Genomic DNA, 22,727 nt, shown 5'->3' with positions numbered 1-22,727 from the left:
TAATTCACATGGTTGTGTTAATAAAAAAATAAAGTTGGACGAATAGTGCAGAATTTTTTTTCTAACCTTAAAATAACATTTTAACTTGAAAGAAAGTGGACATTTTATCGTTCTTTGAATGTTGTATTGATAATAACATTTTGGGGGAAAGAACGTTGCAGGAACGTTATGCTTACCTTAAGATGATGTTCCAGCAACGTTATGCCAATGTTCCAGCAATGTTATGCTAACCTTAAGATAACGTTGCATGAACGTAATGCTAACCTTAAGATGATGTTCCAGCAACGTTATGCCAATGTTCCAGCAATGTTATGCTAACCTTAAGATAACGTTGCATGAACGTAATGCTAACCTTAAGATAATGTTCCATGAACGTTATGCTAACCTTAAGAATGTTCCAGCAATGTTGTGATAACGTTCCGGCAACGTTATGCTAACCTTAAGATAACGTTCCAGCAACATTATGCAAACATTAAGATAACGTTCCAGCAACGTTATGCAAACCTTAAGATAATGTTCCAGCAATGTTGTGCTAACGTTCCAGAAATGTTATGCTAACCTTAAGATAACGTTCCAACAACGTTATGCAAACCTTAAGATAATGTTCCAGCAATGTTGTGCTAACATTCCAGCAACGTTATGCTAACCTTAAGATAACATTCCAGCAACGTTATGCAAACCTTAAGATAACGTTCCAGCAACGTTATGCAAACCTTAAGATAATGTTCCAGCAACATTATGCAAACCTTAAGATAACGTTCCAGCAATGTTATGCTAACCTTAAGATAACGTTCCAGCAACGTTATGCAAACCTTAAGATAATGTTCCAGCAATGTTGTGCTAACATTCCGGCAACGTTATGCTAACCTTGAGATAACATTCCAGCAACGTTATGCAAACCTTAAGATAACGTTCCAGCAACGTTAAGCAAACCTTAAGATAACGTTCCAGCAACGTTATGCTAACCTTAAGATAACGTTCCAGCAACGTTATGCAAACCTTTAGATAATGTTCCAGCAACGTTGTGCTAACGTTCCAGCAACGTTATGCTAACCTTAAGATAATGTTCCAGAAACATTTTGCAAACCTTAAGACAATGTTCCAGCAACGTTATGCTAACGTTCCGGCAACGTTATGCTAACCTTAAGATAACGTTCCAGCAACATTATGCTAACGTTCCAGCAATGTTTTTTCTAACATTAAGATACCATTCCAGCAACGTTTCGCAAACTGGACATTTCAACATTTTTAGAACGTTTCAAGTCAACGTTCCCACAACGTTCTTAGCAAACCTTAAGACAATGTTCCAGCAACGTTATTCTAACGTTCTGGCAACGTTATGCTAACCTTAAGATAACGTTCCAGCAACATTATGCTAACGTTCCGGCAATGTTTTTTCTAACATTAAGATACCATTCCAGCAACGTTTCGCAAACTGGACATTTCAACATTTTTAGAACGTTTCAAGTCAACGTTCCCACAACGTTCTTAGGACATATTTTTGTTAGCTGGGGAGATATCGATGGTGACTATAACCTGAGAGGAGAGCACAGTTGAATGACTTGAAATGAAATCAAATATGGGACGACTCCTGTCCATGGTCATGTGCACACTAGCCTAACCTTACCAGACATCGGCAACTTTTACACCGTCCAGACTGCACTATACTCGACCCTGACAGCTGCTGAAAAAGGTTTGAATCGATGAATCCGTTTTTACTGCTAAATTCTGCGTTATGTTCTGCAATGTGTAACGTTACTTCCGAGGGTTAAAGTCATCGGTTCATTTCTTGATTTCCGTTTTGACAGTGTCCATCTGGACATTTTAGTCATATTGGCTAATTCTCCTTAATTATTGCCCTGTTTTGATCTGTTTTCCTGGATTTTTTTTTTATTTTTTATTTTATTTTATCATTGTTATTTTGTTTTAAGGAGATACAAATTGTGATTATCAACCTTGAAAGACATGGTAATGAAATTATATCATATTATTTTGGCAGTAAAATTTTGGGCGGTTTTTTCTTGTAGTGGGCGGGTTTTGGTGAGCTTTTGGGCTGGAAATCACCGTCCCAATCTGGCAACACTGGTGACTGCGGTTACGCCCACTGAGTGGCAAAAGACTAAGTAGTAGCATTGGTTTTCAGCGTGAATGCCGCGAAAAACACACACAACACATCTAAAATGGGAAAGAGCTTTGAGACCGACTGTACAAATAGATTTGACAAAAGAAATCTGGGATATATTTATACAGACTGTAGAAAGCTACAGCAAAGAGAAGCAAATGAATCGCTGCAATTCACAGAAATAACGACTCCAGGCAGCGAAACGTGGATTTGCAGTTGTTTTTGCTTTTTGCATTTTTGCTTTTTGTATTTTCCTGGCGTCGAAATCAGCAGTAGCAGTATTAACATTAACATGACGTACAGAAAGCCAATGGCACGTCACTATGCATATTGGCACATCCGGTCTTCATTGGCATGTGCCAGTGGTAGTGGCATGCGCGTTTCCATTACAGATTTTTTTATCGATTTCTAAATATCGATAAAAAAAACTATTGCGAAATGACGGCGTTTCCATTAACCGATGTTATGCGACTAAAACGTCATTTTTTCCTCTCGATAAATCATTCCAAAAATCATGGCAACAGACGTTGGTAGGTTTATATATATCACAGCCACCGCAATAGACATTATTATTATTAATGGAAGGAAACGTAGACGTGTTAATCCAAGCATTCCCAGAAACGTACATTTCCACTTATAAAAAATCTTGAGGGAAAAAATATATTTTTCTTAAATCTGAACATTGAGTCATACGGAGGACATGTTAAACTATGAGGAACACATATCATGCCATCTCAGCATGTTTTTATGATTGAATAAAATACATTTTTATACGCCCTGTCACAGACAAATTTGTATATGTTAGAATGGTTTCCTAATGAATTTCTTTGATACAAATAGCATTTTTTTATTGATCACATGTCCCTGATTGTATCTAACATGGTTTTATAATTCATTTAAGAAATATAAGTAACTTTTCGGTCAACTGTAGTACACAAAATCACAAAATACCCACCAGGCACTCATATAGTTGTAAAATAACTAGCCTACCTTTACATAGGAGATTTTTACAAAAAACATAGTAGTGGATATATACCCCCACCTTCATCTACACAGTTAAAGAGATTAATTAATTAATATTTCCTCAAATAGTACACTTTTGTCATAATTTCCTGTGTGACAGGACTGACCATGGCGTGACAGGACTGATGGTACTGTGACAGGACTGACTTTATGGATTTTGATGATGCAGAAAAAGTTATGTTTTGTGTTCTTAAGTTTTGATTGGCATTTCTTTTTTAAATTATTATAATTTTAATGTTAATGTAATATTAGACTATGGTCAAATTCAGCCAAGGACATACATAATATTGCCAAAAGTATTGGGACAGCCCTCCAAATAATTGAATTCAGGTGTTCCAATCACTTCCATGGCCACAGTTGTATAAAAATCAAGCACCTGGGCCTTCATTTTACTATTGCATGCGTTAAATACATAATATATGCAATAAATGTAATAAAAAAGAACAATAACATTAATTTGTAAGGCTGTGTCACACAGTAATGTGACAGGGCCTGATGGCCATTTAAACTGCCATTACTCAGCCTGCTAGCATGCTAGCATAAAAACTGTTAACATGCAAGCAAGGAATTTCAGTAACCTTTTTAGACATGTTTTGGATTTAAAACATTTTCATTATTTTACCGTGACAGGGCCTGACCCTTTAGCTCGTCTTCCTAAAAAAAACATACAAAAACAAGCTTAAAATCATACAATTCAATGACAGAATTCAGCCTTGATCAATGTCAGCTTCACCTGGGTCAAATGATGTCACTTCCTCTGAGTGATACCCTTAAAGGTGTATTTCACACATTTTATATATAGTTTTATTTATACCATGGGCTGTTTAAATACTCGATTCTGATTGGCTGGAAAGTGTGCAGTAAAACCGTTTAATGCACAGGTAGTTCCAGTCAGTTTGATTACAGTTCGAAATTAATCCGCTACATTGGTAACCATAGTAACACCACAGATACACTTGCAAGCAGAGTGAGAGACGCATATGAAAACGTTTATTTAGGTAACGTTAGGCTAAATGGATGATTTTTGCATATCGTTTAATTTGTATGGTGAATATGGCAACTCTGAGAAATGGGCCCAGGCACAAGACGAAATAGAAGACTTGGAGAAGACGTTGAATGACAAAAAGCGGCACAAAGAATTAACAATAAATAAATGACATAATTAGTTCAAATAAAGATTGCCTTGTCACTGTCAGTGTTGCCTGTCATTCATAAATAATTGTAATAAATCCATTAAAGAATCATTAAGTTAGCTATATGCAAAGAGGGGACGTTAGCTGCTAATGTTATACTTTAAAGAAGAGACGCCAGGTAACTCGCGCACGCATCTCTCTCTCTCTCTCTCTCTCTCTCTCTCTCTCTCTGTTCCTTCTCCTTCAGTTCTCTGTATCTCTCTTTTAATAATGAATTTAAATAAATGTGAATTCATTCAAATAAAAGCAATCCGATGGCTCTACTTTATTTAAAGCGGACGGAGTGCAAGAACTGACGAGCCTTAACTTAAGAAATAACCGTCATTTTTACACGTCTGTTAAAAAATTACACTGTAAACATCAGTTACAGCTTTAACTTATTTTTAACTTGGCAAATAACCAAGGTATAAGCGGGATAATCCACGGTTAGCCATGCATTAAAGAATTTTAATGCACTTCGTAGAGGCAACCACCCTCCGCGGTTCTTCGCCTCTACGTCGCATTAAAATCCTTTAATGCATGGCTAGCCGTGGATTATCCCTTACGTAAACGTGACAGGACTGACCAAAACATGGGGATAGTTGTAAAATATAATTTATTTGTAGAATTTATATATAATTTCATGTTTTTGATCAGTTGATGTGAATGATAACAGCTTAAACTTGTTATTGATGGAGGGGTTTTTTTCTTCTAAATAACAGTTTTTAGCATAACAAAACTATGAAAGCTGTAGCTCCAATTTGGCTGAGGACAAGGACATGGACAGGATTTGTAATTTTCAAGTGTTTTTAATAAAGAAAAAAATATCTGAGAACCTAATGAATGACATATTCCTTTACAGAACAACTCACAGAAATCAACTATGAGCCAGTTTTAGAAATTTTTGGATGAAATACTGTTTATTCACTGCAACAGTTCAAGGACAGATACTACGTTTCTGGTAGAATGACCCTAATGGCAAGGAAAGACCCTTACTGTGAGCGGCACATATGAGGTGTTTCTGGGTGTTTCTCACTCATTTCTGCTCCGAGGTCTTGATTGTGGCACCTCTATGAGGTTTAGAATCCAGTTGAATTTAATAAAGAACTCTGTCTCGTATTCTGTCCAAACACTACGCCTTCTAAGTCAGGTGACTGTAAATGCTCAAAAACTGTTTCCACTGCAGTTTTGCGAAATATTCCTTTTTCGAATTGCCTGAAAAAAACCCTCATGCGAGCGTGAAAACTTTTTTGCGATAAACGGGAGTGACGTGTTTCCATTGGGCGTATTTCCAATTCGCAATTTCAATTTGCCAATTTGAAGGGTAATGGAAACGCGACTGCACAGCAACTGACATTATTTGCATGTGCCAGTGGATAGTATGCCATACAAATACAAAAAGCAAATTTGATTTATATAAAGACAATATGGGTAGGTCTAAATCCGGATGATCATATATCGTCCAGCCCTAAAACTTTTATAGTTTGCAGTGTTTATTTAAATACATCAAATTTTGCAAAGTATAAAATGGTAAATATTTAATTGATGATTTGTCAGTACAATATATAACAATACAATATATAGGGTATGATTTTACCCCAAAAGTCAACATATTGACACAAAATGACAACTGTAAATCCACGTTTCGCTGCCTGGAGTCGTTATTTCTGTGAATTGCAGCGATTCATTTACTTCTCTTTGCTGTAGCTTTCGACAGACTGTACAAATATATCTCAGATTTATTTGTCAAATCTATTTGTACAGTCTCAAAGCTCTTTCCCATTTTAGATGTGTTGTGTGTGTTTTTCGCGGCATTCACGCTGAAAACCAGCGCTACTACTTAGTCTTTTACCACTCAGTGGGCGTAACCGCAGTCACTCCGGCCTACAGTGACGTCACACACATATCCTCTCATGGTTGAGTAACCCGAGATGTTTGGGCTGGATTTGGTTTAGAGGATGGGCTATTTAGGGCAAGACAACGTTTGTAAGAATGAAACTCAGCAAATCATTCTTTCACCTCTGACACACGGGGAAACATCATCGTTCCTGCTAAAACAAAACTCTAGGTAGTGCTTGAATAGAACAGATTTTTTACATTACACTTCTGTATGTGTAATGATGAAAATGATGCAAAAACTGCTGTTCTAGTGCTGTACTGTCATATGAAAGATAATGCATGGATTTATTTTTTCAAGCATGTGATGTTGTTTACACAGGAAATGACAACTGAACTGAGCAATGCCCTGTTTGTGATTTTCACTTTGTTATGCTGATCATCTCTCTCTCTCTCTCTTACTTTCTAGCTTGTGAAAATGGAGCCTTTGACTGCAGCAAACACACAGTTCTCCCTCAACCTGTTCAAGGAGATCAGCGGAGGAAACGCATCAGGAAATGTGTTCTACTCTCCTGTCAGCATCTCCTCGGCTCTGGCCATGGTGTCGCTCGGTGCAAGAGGAAACACAGCGGCTCAGATGATTAAGGTGATCTCACCGTCACACAATATACTTTTAAAAGAGGGTGACGAGAGAGTGATTGTTTTATAATGTTTGCTGGGGTGCAAACATTATGTTAATAGGATTTTTACATTAAAAAAAATTTGTCATCATTTATATTTAAAAAAAAATTCTACTCTTCTTTTTCTTGTTCTTCCTCTTGTTAATGGCCGCTCACTCAATAGGAGTATTATCGACACATGGCGTTTCTTCAACTAGGGGCACTTTTAGGCTTGTGAAGTTGAATAAAAAAAACTTGTTCAAAAGTCACGTAACACAGTCTCATAAGTTTAAATAATTTCTCTAGTTTTAAGGTCTGTAAGAGGACAAACTTAGATTACAAGAGAAATTGTTAATATTTTACATTTTTTCCGACCTGCAATGAACAAATGTCATTTCCACCACATCTCTATATACAGCTGTTATTTAAAAACAGAATAACTTATGCCACTCAAGAATTGTCTAAGATCATTTTTGTAACTAGTTTTATCAGTTTTTCCACAATGTACAATAATTAGTACAATAATTATACGTTTGTCAATGAGATAAATTAACTACCCTAAGGACCAAATGGTGAACTGTACACCTTTCACACTCTGAAATTTAATATTGTTTTGGGCAAGAGCTTATTAGAAAATAAATAACTTGAATTTTTATATTAAGTAGAGCATGATCTCGTAAATTGTGGATACATATTTTAATGTGTGATGAGAACTTTTAAAATATTTTTAAAAAATGTGTGTGGTGGTGGAAATGACAATGAATTGTAACATTGTCTTGTAACACTCTTAAATTCATCACACTCAGTAAACTCAATTCACAAAGTCATTAAACATAACCACAACTGTTTTTAGTGTAGTGCTGAGTTTGACGTATACAACTGATTTGTCTCACAGATGAACGGTTACAGTGCATACTGTAAATAACTGACACAACTGATGGCAAGGCAAAAATATAAGCAATAAATGATGCAACAAAATTGAATTTTCATTTATCTAAATGAAATCAATTAACATAAAAGTATAATTTAGAAATAAAATAATATTATAATATAAATATAAATATAAAAGTATTGTAATTTATTATAATATTATAATATAAAAAGTATTACACAAATCTACTCTTGCAATCCATATCAATTTTTACTTCCATAAATGTCATTTCCAACACATGCTGTCATTTCCACCACAGAGGGCAGTGTGACGGAAATGACATTTCTGTAGTTTTTTGTGAAAAAGTGGAAGATAGCGTCACTGATTAGCTTTGAATTAATACTTAGCATTTCATGTATGCAAAATACTCTTATTTAACCTATTTTTTTTTTTTACTTTTTAAAAACACCCTTGAAGGTACAGCATGTTTCCACCACATGCTGTCATTTCCACCACAGAAGGCAGTGTGGGTTTTTTTTTGCTTCCATGTCCTACATGTGCTCTGATGTCATGGAACATTTCCATAGAAACCACCTAAACAATCTTTCACACAAACTTTTTAAAGGGACATTACAGTGTTGTGGTGGAAATGACACCAATACTGTGCGACAGCAATATTTTGTATAAAAAGTAACATTGATGGTGGTCTCACATTAAATACTATAATGTATTTGAATTATTTTACTAGTGCTTAATTTAGGTATATTAATAGTTACCAGATAAGTCATATTTTTAAACTGTATTTTCATTGTTGAAGTTAAAATGCCTGGGTGTGCGACAAGGAGAAAACAGTGATTTTGACACCTATTAGGAGGTTGAAAAGTATGAAAAAATCATAATAGAAAGGTAGTAAAAAGTTTTTAAGGAGGTTTTATTGTTAGTTTGAAAAAGAAAGAGGAATTTGTCCAAAATTTTATGTATTTTTAAAAATATGACCAAAGTACATAAAAGTGCCCATAGTATAAGAATCACATGGGTATCAGTAATCTGTACTTTTTGTTTGTTTAATGCCCCGCTCACCCTCTGCTGGCGCTGTATGTTCAGCTCCAGCTTTCAATCTTTCCCCACATCTTCCAGGATGGGCAGAAGCATCACGATTCCCATACATTATATACTATGCTCTAATCCTGTATTCTTTAAAAAGGTTAAAACAGCCCTATATGACTGAGAATCCCTCAAACCGTGAGATTTACTGGTCGTTGATCATCATATTTGTTACATTTAAAAAATACATGCTCTACTGTTTCTAAAACATTCATCACACATACCATTTTCATGCTTCCACATTATTTATTGCAAGTGTTGAGTTCAAACCTGTGTGCTTTTTCCTACCCTGATTTTAGCCTCTGATTTGAACAGTCTAGGCTTGTTCGACTTGAACCGGCTGTTGTGTTGGCTTAAAATGTTATGCTGGGTTAATATGCTCTGCTTCTAGGGGTCGCTATTAACTTGGAGTGTTGAGGTAAAAAGAAGCAGAATCAAAGGATGGAGTGTTGAGCTTCTGCACGCTTGTTCAGCTGCGTTTTCCTTTTATTAGTACTTGTATAAAATACAACATTTTGGCGACGAGGATGGCAGCTCTCAGTTTACCTATGCCTGCTTTGTTCTTGCCATGCTCGGGTCATCCATCGGTACCGATTCATACTTGGCAGAAGATGTTTGAAAACTATCTTGTCGCCATCGATGCTACAGGAGATCGGTGGCCGGAGGAGAGGAAGCGCGCTGTTTTACTACAATGCCTGGGAGCCGAGGGGTTAAAAGTTTCCTACACGCTGCCTAATACAGGTCAGACTGTTGCCGATGCTTTCAAAGCTTTAGAAGAACATTTCAAGCCGGCTACGAATGTTGTAGTTGAACGACACAAATTCAGACAACGCGCCCAACGGCCGGATGAATCAGTAAAGGATTTTGTAGCTGCTTTACGTGAACTCAGTGTACACTGTGACTTCGGCGATCGTACGGAGGAGATGATCCGGGATCAATTAGTTGAAAAAGTGTCCTCTGCACGTATTCGGGATCGTCTCTTGCTACAGCCACACATAACACTGAAGGACTCGCTGCTGTTAGATGGCCAAACGGAGACTGCTGTGGGACATGCGCAAATGTTTGATGCGGCACCAGTGCACGAGATTAAATCTGCTCAGCACAACAAAACCAGAAATACCACGGAAATCATGTGAGTAAAACACGATCACAATATACTGCACAGACAAATCGCAGTTGCTTTCGTTGCGGGTCTGGCTCTCACTTGGCTAATGCTCCAAATTGCCCTGCTGCCAAAGTTAAATGTAAGAGTTGCGGAAAAGTGCAAGTACTTGATGCCCCTGAAATGGAGGTCCCCGAAATTGTGCATGTGCTTGAAGTGGAAGGGAAACCGCTGTGTGAGAAAATAAAATGCACTGTGACCATTGGAACTGAGGGAGTGAGCCCTGTCCAGTTTGAGCTCACAGTCGACACAGGTTCTGCTGTTTCCATTCTCCCTCATCACCTTTATAAGCGTCATTTCAGTACATCTTCTTTACAACCCCCCGTGTGAAACTGGTGACTTACTCTAAAGCGGCACTGCCTGTTCTTAGATGCTTGTGTGCACATGTATATTACGGAGATGCGGTGGCCAGTACTAGCACCTATGTTGTTGAGAACGGCACCCCTTTACTGGGCATGGACTTAGTGTCTGGCCTAAACATTCATATTGCTGGAAATGAAGTGGTGTCACCCCCCTCTCCTGCCGTGGTGAGACAAGTGACGGCTGCAACAGAGGCCATCGGATGCGCTAAAGGCTTTGTACATCGGGTGAAAGTAAGAGAGTCAGTACCGCCTGTACAGCAAAAGCTGCGCAGAATTCCTTTAACGGTTAGGAATGCAGTTTCAAAAGAACTTTGTCGTTTACAAGCTAAAAACATTATTGAGAGGGTGGATGCTTCCCCATGGGTGTCACCTATTGTGGTGACGAAAGAAAAACGGAGAAATTCGTTTATGTGTGGATTTGCGGGAGCCGAACAGGGCAGTAATAATTGACAGCCATCCACTTCCACACATGGAGGACTTATTCGCTGACTTAAAGGGGGCCACAATATTTTCAAGCATCAATCTGAACAATGCATACCTCCAAGTGATGCTCCACGAGGACAGCCGAGATCTGATGGCTTTCATCACTCATGAAGGGTTGTTTCGATTTCGTCGGGTACCGTATGGCTTGGCCTCGGCACCGGCAGCTTTTCAAAAAATGATGGTTACAATACTGAAAGGCCTTCATGGAGTCCAGAACTATCTAGACGATGTGATTGTGTATGGACGCACTGCAGCCGAACATGATCGCAACCTGCAGGCTGTTTTAACAACACTACAGCACGCAGGTCTCACACTGAATTGTGAAAAATGCAAGTAAGTGTCCCTTACTTAGGACACACTATCACTGCGCAAGGCCTGCTACCCAATGACTGTCATATTCAGGCTATCTTGCAAGCACCAGCTCCCACTGACGCAGCCAAATTACGTTCATTCTTAGGACTGACGTCCTGGTATTCACAGTTTGTGCCGAACTACTCATCGGAGGTGGAGCCTATGCGGGCATGCTTAAAGAACATTGGTGTTTTCAGTTTGACTGAGGATGCACAGAAAAGCTTTGAGAAAGTGAAGGAGCTCATTGTAAACAGCCCAGCTTTGGCAATCTTTGATCCAGCACTGCATACGCTGGTAACATGTAAGGGTGTCACGATTCTCCAAATCCTCGATTCGATTACATTTTCGATTCTAAAGTCACGGTTCGATTAGATTCTCGATTTAAAAAAAAAAAAATTGAAAGCACAAGCTATGCCATTTTTAGACTTTTATGCAATATAATAATATCTGACCTTTGTTCGCAATGTACCACACACTACATTGTCAAATTTAAAATGTTTATTAACAACATAATGTAACAATAACTTATATCTTAAGTCAATTGGAAACTTAAACAATATAACCTATTACCTACTATAGTCCCGGGGCTCCCAGTCACAGGCGAATAGCACGGTGTTTTAAATTGGGTTCCCACAGCGTTTGCATCGCAGTACGAGAGAACGTTCTCGTGAGGGAACGTACTTGGTTACTTGCGTAACCTCGGTTCCCTTAGAGATAAGGGAACGAGTACTGCGTTGCCTTGCCGAGCTATTTCGCTCATATCAGGTACTTCGCTTGAGTCGATTTAAACCTAAAGTCCTTTGGCGAGTTTTCTCTGAATGTATACACTTCAGCCGCGTCCAAATTGGCGCGCTCGAGGTTGGCAGGGCGCCAAGCGCTCCCGTTGGACCGCACGCCACTGCTAACTCGCCATAGGTTCGTGCAGTTGCCGCAGCACAGGCAAACAGCTCGCTCAGACGAGCTATGATGCTCTCGCTGTGCAGCTGCAATGCGTTTTAAAATAAAGGCTTCAATATTCTTGAGAAAAGGAGTTTTACCTATTACAGGCAAGCCGAGCTGACGTGACATATGGGGCGTGGCAGCATCGACGATTCCATTTTTTGATTCGATGATCGAGATTGAGCATTAATTTCGATCGATTTCGATTTAAAATCGAAATCGTGACACCCTTAGTAACATGTGATGCTTCGGATTATGGAATTGGGCCTGTGTTAACTCAGATTCATGCCGACGGTTCTGAGCGCACCATCGCCTTTGCCTCTTGCTCACTCTCAGCAGCAGAGCGAAAATATTCCATTGTGGAGAAAGAGGCTCTAGCCTGCGTGTGGGCTGTGGAACGGTGGCGAACATTTTTGTGGGGCCGACGATTCACGCTTCGGACAGACCATCAGGCCCTAACTACACTGCTGGCGACTAAAAGTATGGGGCGTGCTGGAATGCGCATCATGAGATGGTCCGCACGTCTGCTCTGCTTTAATTATGACGTGTCATACAAGCCAGGAGCCGAAAATGTCACAGCAGACTGCCTCTCACGCCTGCCCCTTCCCGCCTGTGAGGATGCTGATTCTACCATGGAACCCGATATGGTGGCATTCCTCTCTGCTGAACTCCGTGCTCTTTCATTGGAGGAGTTCTCCAAAGAATGCACTGCTTGTCCTGAACTGACAGCATTGTGACAGCAAATACTTATAGGCTGGCCTAAAAAAAAGAAAAACCTTCCACCTGAGCTGGCATCATACTTTCATGTCAGGGATGAAGACAAGACAGCCTGGTCTTCAGAGGTTCATGCCGCTTGGTGGTGCCAGTATCTCTGCGGGGTGCCCTAATTAATTTAGCTCATCAGGGTCACCAGGGTATTGTCAGGACCAAACAGCGTTTTCGTGACTTGTATTGGTGGCCTGGCATGGACCACTCAGCCCAATGCACAATTTCTTCGTGCCAACTTTGCCAAACCCACGACAAAAGTGCAAAGACGCATACGCCTCCACTTCAGCCCGTGCCACTTCCTTCTGCGCCGTGGGAAAAGGTTGGACTGGACATAGTCGGACCATTCGAGTTAGGGACCTGGGATTGCAGGTATGCACTCACTTTAGTTGACTACTACAGTAAATGGCCAGAAATAGTGTTCACTAGTAATGCCACTACTGATACTGTCACAGACTTTCTTGCCACAACATTCAGCCAGTTTGGCAACCCAGTGGAAATTGTGACTGACAATGGTGTGCAATTTACATCTCTTACTTTTGCTGATTTCCTTGCGATCAGGAATATCAAACATGTTCGTACCTCCCTGTACTTTCCGCAAGCAAATGGGGCGGTGGAGCGCTTGAACCTTGTTCTGAAGGATTGCGTTCAAACTGCAAATTTGGAAGGAAAGCCCTGGAAAACTTCTGTGCAGGACTTCTTGCTGCATTATCGCGCTACACCTCATGCCACCACTGGTGTTGCTCCCTGTGAACTCTTGCTTGGACGCAAACTGAGAACAACCTTACACATTTTACCCACCCGGCCCTCTGCGTGTACTGATGCTACAGTGTGAGCTCGCGTTCATGCTCGCCAGTCTCAAGTCAAGACCTACACTGATATCAAACGTGCAGCGAAACCATCTGCGTTACGACCAGGTGACAGAGTGCGGGTGAGGATACCTACACATGTGAAAAAGGGCAGGCCGAAATTCAGTTCGCCTTGTACAGTGCTGGGACAAAAAGGTCAGGACACATATATCCTTGATGATGGGAAAGTGTGGAACGGAATACACCTGTCACTATGTCCGGGTCAAAACCATTCGGATAATGATCCTACAGAGGTTCCAATGCCGGTTGTCACACCGGTAGCTCAAAGGCAGTCCAGAATCAGACGCCCACCAGTCTGGCACAAAGACTTTGTCACATGAACTGTACACACGCACACTCATCAAAATAGTACATCTCTACTGTAAAGTTGTTAATTTCCAGATGTTACATGTTGATGTTGGATAGAGTGTCTGCACAGTTCTGCTGCTTCTGTGATTGTATGTGTTGAGATATGTTGGAGTCCGTAATTGTTGAGGGATATGAAGAAACATGCATTTTTTTGTGTTATGTAATAAGAGACCTTAATGTACTTTCCACGTGATAACCTTGGCGAATTGGGTATGTTTAAAACAGTTGTTCTTTGGTTATTGTCTTGTTCAGGATATGTGTAAGCTATGTTTAATATACTTTCCTTTGGGAAATATTCTTAAAAGTGGGGAAAATGTTGTGTTGGCTTAAAATGTTATGCTGGGTTAATATGCTCTGCCTCTAGGGGTCGCTATTAACATCAAACTACCGCGAGAGCAATTCAAAAGCATAAGGAGCCGTCTGCTCTCTATTCGCTATCGCTGTATTTTGATGTATTTCACCCATCGGTTTGTGCAGCGCCGGGTCAAGTTGAACAAGCCTTCTGTTTGAAAGGGGCGTGTCTGCTGTGAGAAGCTAACATCTTTGCCTATGAAATAGCTGAGTATTACATGTGGTACTCTATCGTAAACTTTTACTATTACAGCTCTCAAGGTTAATTAATCTTGTTGTTTGTTGATATTATATTTAGATAGCATATAGTGTTGGAAACTCAGAAGCGAAGACCAGGATACTTGGTTGTTTCTTCAGCAGGATTCTTTATTGAGAACACGAGCTGTCGGTAGCTGCAGTCATCAAGTCTAACTAAGGGAACTTTACATGGTATCTTATAGGCATTCAGTGGGCTGTCCTTAAAGGTGCTGACATTCTTTGAAAGTGTTGACCTTACACACAGCCTTAGAGATGACCACTAAATCTAATCATCTAAAGACAATTGAGGCAATTAATGAAGATAATGGTACCCCCCAAAGTGTATAAACATCACATGGTCACAAGAACTAAGACTATGCAAACATTCACACATAGTTTGACTCTCAGTAGGAAGATCAAAGACCAACAAAACCCCTTCCATGGAAACTATTTTGAATCTAATCAGTAAATTGATGACTTTCTTTCTTCTGCTGAACACAAAAGAAGATATTTTGAAGAAAGTCGGTAACCAAACGACTGATGGGGGGTCCATCAGTCGTTTGGTTACCGACTTTCTTCAAAATATCTTCTTGATATTGACTTCCATACTACTATGGAAGTTCCATTGACTTCCATAGTAGTAGAATGAACGAAGAGTAAATGATGACAGCATTTTCATTTTTGGGTGAACAATCCCTTTAATACAAAAGAAATTACAAATCTAATTGTGTTAGCTAATGAATGTATCCAGGCTGAACAACTACCATGTAATACACAAGCAGAGAAAAGACTAAGCTGATGAAAAAAAACGATTTGCCGTCCCCTAAGGCCACATCATAGATTGTAGGGTGATTTTGCCTTTTGTCTTTGGATGCTTTAAAAATGACAAAATTGAGGCGAGTTATACTGTAAATTCTATTTAACCCTTTCACGCATAGTGGTCACTACAGTGGACAGCTATTAAAAAAGCATTATCTTGAATTTGCACGGGTTTTTATGGCAAAGTTGCACATCAATCTCTTCATTGGACCCTGGTGCATCATCCTATAAATTGCAACCAAGTGGCAAGCCTTTGTGTTTCGATTTTTTCCCCCTCCAAACCAAGATGGCCAAGGGTCAGTCAGACATGCCAAGTTGCTCCAGAATATCCACCCATTCCTTCTATCCTAGGAGACTCTTGTAGGTAAAAAAAATATTGCAGCATCAAGCAATATCTAATGAGTCATATCACAGTAAAATTTTCCAAGTTTTGATTTTAGATTGAGAGAAAACTCTGATTAATCACATGTCCACTGTAATGGACGTCATGCATGCAATGGCTATATTTCAGCTACAATTCATAATTATAATGTGAATATTGTTTTTGAAATTTAAAACTTAAAAACTTAATATGCATTGACTTTTTCTACTGTAAATAAATGTATTTGTATTATTAGAATGTAATTTTCATTGACATCGAAAAAAGTCATGTGATTACATAATGTATGACACTTGTAATGCATTACTTGTTAGATCAAAAAGTAATCTGATTTTATAATGCATGTTATTGTAATGCGTTTTTTTACTAATAACATCAAAAAGTAATCTGATTACGTAATGCATGTTACTTTTAATGCGTTTCTTTACTCATAACATCAAAAAGTAATCTGATTACATAATGCATGTTACTTGTAATGCGTTTCCTTACTCATAACATCAAAAAGTAATCTGATTATGTAATGTGCGTTATTGTAATGCGTTTTTTACTCATAACATCAAAAAGTAATCTGATTACGTAATGCATGTTACTTGTAATGCGTTTCTTTACTCGTTACATCAAAAAGTAATCTGATTAGGTAATGCACATTACTTGTAGTTAATTACTTGTTAGATCTAAAAGTAATCTGATTAGGTAATGCATGTTACTTGTAACACATTACTTTACTTGTAACATCAAAAAGTAATCTGAATGCGTTATGCATGTTACTTGTAATGCATTACATCCAACACTGATCATTTCAGATGAGATTGAAAAAACGTATCGCTAGGTTTTCTCAGAGGAGGGCTATGATAGAAATGTGCATGCATGTCCATCTTGAACATAATCAGAATTATCAGCTAATAAGGGTAAATCTCCATACTCTGGTGCACTGGAGGGAGCATCTGAGTGGTATCCACAGTTGTACCTTGACAGGCTGTTGAAAATTCTGATGGAATCACGTCCTCATGTTCCGATATCATAGATACGCGAAGAGCAACTTGTATGAAGTTGTATGAAGCCTTTGCAATATTTTACATTTATATTTTTTGTATGTATTTTATAGTTTTCACATTATTTGATATAATTGCATTGATTAGTTTGTTAAATTCACATACTTTATGTGTTTGATTATTGTCTTATATTTAATACAGTATATCTTCAGTTTAAACCAACCGCATGCTGTCCACTCAAGTGGACATCTGAAGATCTCTTTGAAAAATTTGTAAAAGAATAAAATAAAAATCAATTCTTGTTTTTCATGCCCTAAGAGCAATAAAAACACATAGAAAAAAAAATCCTGACTGAGGTTATCATAATTCATGCATGAAAGGGTTAAGTACAAACAGATGAAAATTAGAATACAAGCATAATTTGTACTTTACCTGGTTTACCAGTTCTACAGCATATGGAAACTATCTGACTACACCTGTCATGTTTCAGATGACCACTTAATACTGGAGAATTAACAGCAGAGAACACATTTCCATAATAAAAAATTCCATAATAAAAAAGAAAAAGTATTTCTTTAAATCAGTACATGCTCAAATTGGCGACATGGACTATTCACTGGCCTAAACAATTTGTCCTAAAGACTGAATATTAATGTGTGTGCCATCAGCACCATCAACATGTGGCAACATCCCTTATACAAACACTGAGAAATAAATTTTAGGGAAAAATCCTTAACCGCTCCTAAATCTGAACCCCTACGAATCGCTTCAAAAACTGGGCATTAACTGTCAAACACAACCTTTAAGTGCTTTCTTAAATTCAACAGCGAATTCTTGAAAGCCGGCATTTTGTGCTTTTTAGGTTCGCACAATTTGTAGCGCATTTGCCAGGAATCCTTTTTATCACAGACAATTTCGAACATCTCTCTCATATATGGCCATGCGTGATCAGGAATGTCTCTATTCTCAGTCATGTCGACATCGCTAACTCCCTCTGTCTCATCCATAACGTTAATCATTCTTCTTGTTGTCTTCTGCCTTGCTCCGTGGGAGCTTATAGCCTACGTCTGTGGTGCGTGATAGTCAAGAAAATTATACACCAATGAGGGAGTCATGTTTTCTGTTGAAAAAGGCGCACAATGACAAGAAATAGTATTGATCATTCCAGCAAATACAGATTAGAATTAAAGTAATGAGCCAGGTTTGAAAATATAAGTAGAAAGTACAGACATTTGTGTAAAAAATGTGAAAGTAAAAAGTTGTCAGAAAAATAAATAGTGAAGTAAACTGATACCAGAAAAATCTACTTAAGTAAAGTAACACAGTATTTGTACTTCATTACTTCCCATCTCTGTTTATAGCATTTACATTTTATATAGGCCTATGTTAAAATGCTTTCACTAACGGGAAATTGTTTCCTGAACGAGATCTAATCTGTAGCTGGGTCTGAATCACATACTGTCTGAGTATGTATACATTTGAATTTGAATTTACTTTGCGGGCATTAAAAAGCGTGTTATATGAAGTATGAATGTGTATTATGAATGTAATCCAGACGTTCTACATCTACCATGTTCTTACTGTCACGTGACCAACCAGCTTCAGTTGCGTCGCTTCACTGCCATTCATAAATCCTCTCCCGTGGCCTCATGGGATAGTAAAGTGTCCATCGAATGCGCACTTCAGAACCTTGGAAGTAGTAGTAGGTCATCAGGGGACTTTCCGCTTACTGTGTTTCAAATACAGTGCATACTAATCCAGACTCAAAACACTTCTGTTTAGCTGTGCATTTACTGAATGAGCACTGTGCCACTGTTCGTCTGACTATTTGTACTGTATTTTATTTTATTTTTTATTCAAAACTGTTTTAATTATTCGTATTTCTTTTGATTATTTTATTTTCTTCTATGTAAAGCACTTTGAATTACCATTGTGTATGAAATGTGCTATATAAATAAACTTGCCTTGTAGGGAAGTATTCGATTCTGGACGCACCACATGTAAATTGAGTTCCAGACATGGCATAAACAGTAAAGTGCCAGCAATCAATCACTCTTTCCACTCATTAAAATGAGCATTTGAGAAGTGCATTCACAATATATGTTTAAGTTATCTTTATTAACTCTACCATATCAATGCTGTGTAGGTCCTGGGCTTTAACAATGAACCACCAATGATGCAGCAAACCCAGAATCCTCAGACTCCTGCTGAACTCAAGGTTTCGTATGAATATTTACATCAAACACTAACCCAGTTAACAGGGAACGTTCTCAGAACTTTAGCTAACATTCTGTCCAGGTTCTGTTGCATGAACAGCTGTATTTACTGTAGAGATGCATGTATCCTTTGGGTTCGTCTGATTCAACTGATTAAATCTGATATTGTTGATGCAAACAGAAATGTCCAGAGGAAAAACCTGAGGACCAAATTCATTCCAGCTTCAGCAAGTTCATGAGTGATCTGAACAAACCAGGAGTCCCGTATGTGTTGAGTCTCGCCAACCGCCTCTACGGAGAGCAATCCTACCAGTTTGTTGAGGTCAGACTCTGTTTATTCACTGGAGGTTCAGGAAATGTTCTCAACTCTAATATCACTTCCACCTCAATCGGTTTGCTGTATTACAGAAATTCCTCAATGATGCAAAAAGCTACTATGAAGCCGGACTGGAGAAGGTGGACTTCAAGAACCAATCAGAGGCTGCTCGTGTCAACATCAACAAATGGGTGGAGACAAAAACACAAGGTGAAATCCAGCATAAACTTATTCTCAATTTTAAACTTATTCTACACTCTTACAAATAAAAGTTAATTCATGTTTTTTGCAGCACTTTAGGTTCAGCGAAAATGTCTTTTCAACGGCCATGTTTGGCTTCATGGGTTCTTGAGTTGAGATAAATGATAAAAATATCAAACCCAACCAGTTCAAATCACTGCTCAAAGTGAACAATGTCCATTTGTATTTTAGAGAAGATCAAGGACTTGGTGCCACAGGGAGCCATCGATGGGATGACGAAACTGGTTTTGGTGAACGCCATCTACTTCAAAGGAAACTGGGAGAAGAAATTCCCAAAGGAAGCCACCAGAGATGGGCAGTTTAAGCTGAACAAGGTGAGAATTCATGCTCTTTTTTTATATTATTTTACTTATATTTGTAACAGTCATGATGAAATATGAGGGGTTATAATGTATTTCCATTGATGTATGGCAGAATCAAACTAAACCAGTGAAGATGATGTATCAAAAGGCGAAGTTTCCTCTGGCCTTCATCCCAGAGATCAACAGTCAGGTTCTGGAGCTGCCGTATGTCGGGAATAATCTCAGTATGTTGATCATCCTTCCTAACGAGATGGAAGACGACACCACTGGCCTTCAGAAGGTGATTTGAATGCTTAATTAGCCAGCCGTGACCAGTCAGATGTTGTGAAACAATTTTTTATTTGGACTATTTTAACTATTCATCTGACATGTCTCTCTCATTATCCAGCTTGAAAAGGCACTGACCTACGAGAAGCTCATGGAATGGACCGAACCAGAAGTCATGTATAAACAAGAGGTTGAAGTGTCTCTGCCCAGATTTAAGATGGAGGAAACCTACGACATGAACAGTCTTCTCATCAGCATGGGAATGGAGGATGTTTTTGATGAGAAAAAGGTGAATCTTTCAGGCATGTCCTCCAACAACGACCTGGTGATGTCGAAGGTGATCCATAAAGCCTTTGTTGAAGTCAATGAGGAAGGAACCGAAGCGGCTGCAGCCACTGGTGTCTTCATAAGGATAGGTTGTGTTGGTCGTCGGGTCTTCAAACCGCAGGTCTTCAACGCAGACCATCCTTTCCTTTTCTTTATGCGACACAATCCAACCAAGAGCATTTTGTTTTACGGACGCTTCTGCTCTCCATGAGTGAGTCCTGCTGCATGAGACGCTTCAGCTAGTTTAGGTGATGATCTGGTTAAAATGAGTAGAAGAGACTCGAGACAACTTCTACCAATCAAAACAGTTTAAGAAAAATGTATATGTGCCAACAGATCTTTTGCAGTTTACAGAATAAAGACTTATTTAATTAATAGTATAACATTTTACAAAAATGATTTTTCTTCAAACACAAATTAATCCTACTAGGTTAAGTGGGACCTGCATTACAATTATTTGAAATACATTAATTCCTAATAATTTTAGTAATTATTATAATAATTTTTTAATTATCGTTAACTAAAACCATAAATGTTACTTTAAAAAAAACAAAAAACATTTAGTTTAAGTTGAAGTACTCAAATAATTAAAAATGACAATGTACACAACAAAATTATGAAAAACTTTCAAATGAAAACAAAATATATACCTAGCCTAATAGGCTATAATAAAAAGGAAATCTACCAAAAAAAAATATTACCAAAAACTATAATAGTATATCAATGATAAATGTTACAAACTGCTCGGATACGCAAAGGCTGAGGATCCAAACACAGTAGTTTATTAAAGGGTAATCCAAAGAAATGATGTGAGCTTTCGAAACACTCCTTCATGAAGCTTCGAAATTTTGCAAAGCAATTGGTTCAATTGATTCAAAGCTTTTCTCCCATCACTAATCCAAAGACGTAATCCAAAACAGGCAAAAGGTCAAAACACAGGCAAACAATCCAAATAGATACCAGGAAAAATCTGGAAAAACAGGCAACAGGCTTAAAGCGCTCAGAAATGCAGAGGTGACACATACAAGACTTAGCAATGAATGACGGAATAAATCAGGCTTATAGATGGAGTTAACAAGGTTACACAGCAGACAGCAATCATGGATGATGAGTCCAGGAGAGTTCTAGGAAACATGTTTATGATTGAAGAAATGAAATGCATTGCAGTTGTCCTGAGTCTCTTTCAGGCTGTGGTTTTGGACGGGTCTCTTCATGCTACTGTACATGTAATCAAATCTAGCAGTTTACTGAATCATTTATTGAGGCTACATATGTGTATGCATTCACTGTAACAGTATATTCAGCATAAATGAAATAAATCTTTACAATTCTTCAATAAAACCTGATTTTGAGTCATTTTTAACTGTAAACCGCTGTGACAAATTAACTGTGGTCAAACTCTGGTGCCAATGAAACTCAAAGAAACTGGTTTCTGAAAAGAGTGTTGAGGGGAAAAAGCATGGAAAGAGAGGAAATCAATCTACCATTTTAATTAGTAAAATAAGTTTATTTTTATGAATGTAACATCAGGGTGTATATGTTGTAATATACATAAGGGATAACGTAGAGTGAGGCGGTTGTTATAGCGAATACAACCCCTTCAGGCTGATTCTCCGCTTCGCGTCGGGATCCTGATCAGCCTGTCGGGGTTGTATTCGCTATAACAACCGCCTCACTCTACATTATCCCTTACATATATCAAAACTGATCTGTGGTTACAAAAAGATCAGTAAATATGGCAATTAAATATAAACCAAATTCAAAGATCAACTCAAAACTAAAAGGAATCTGATCTAAGACTTGTGCCACTCAGACTGATCTAGAATCAGACGACCTTAACAAAAGCCTATATATAGTCCATATAATGTGACAATATGGGTAATAATGTTCAATCACATTCAAGACTAGTGTTGTTTTATAATTATTATTATCATTATTAATATATTTCATATTATAGTCTATTATATAATTAAAATGAAGCTTAATTTTAGTTTAAGTTTAGTTATTTTGTTATGAGCTTTTGTCGATTTTATTCGGGTGGGTTTTTCCATTCAATTTAGCCTTTATTTTTATTTAATTTTTAGTACTTGATTATCAAAATAAATATATATAAAAATATTTATTTTTAAGTTTTTCCATCTAATATATATAGGCCTAATTTCATCTTTATTTTAACGACCCAAAGTAATTAAAT

General features: G+C 38.1%; 1 protein-coding gene across 2 annotated transcripts; it reads left to right on the top strand.

Moving 5' to 3' along the window:
- Positions 1-1,528: 1,528 nt before the first annotated feature.
- LOC311067243 (leukocyte elastase inhibitor-like) lies at positions 1,529-21,874 on the top strand. Of its 2 annotated transcripts, none has more exons than XM_084088975.1 (8): positions 1,529-1,693; positions 6,623-6,799; positions 18,991-19,062; positions 19,242-19,382; positions 19,469-19,586; positions 19,809-19,951; positions 20,052-20,219; positions 20,328-21,874. In XM_084088975.1, the coding sequence occupies exons 2-8, from the start codon at positions 6,632-6,634 to the stop codon at positions 20,742-20,744; spliced, it is 1,227 nt and encodes a 408-aa protein (XP_083945101.1). In that variant the 5' UTR covers positions 1,529-1,693; positions 6,623-6,631; the 3' UTR covers positions 20,745-21,874. The 2 variants fall into 2 exon arrangements, with proteins under 2 accessions (XP_083945101.1, XP_083945100.1); XM_084088974.1 differs by lacking the exon at positions 1,529-1,693 and adding an exon at positions 6,245-6,385.
- Positions 21,875-22,727: the final 853 nt, after the last annotated feature.

Source organism: Abramis brama, assembly GCF_963993115.1.
Source record: "Abramis brama genome assembly, chromosome: 17".
NCBI lineage: Eukaryota > Metazoa > Chordata > Actinopteri > Cypriniformes > Leuciscidae > Abramis > Abramis brama.
Note: the sequence above shows the minus strand (reverse complement) of the source record. Positions and strands in the feature narration are given on the sequence as shown.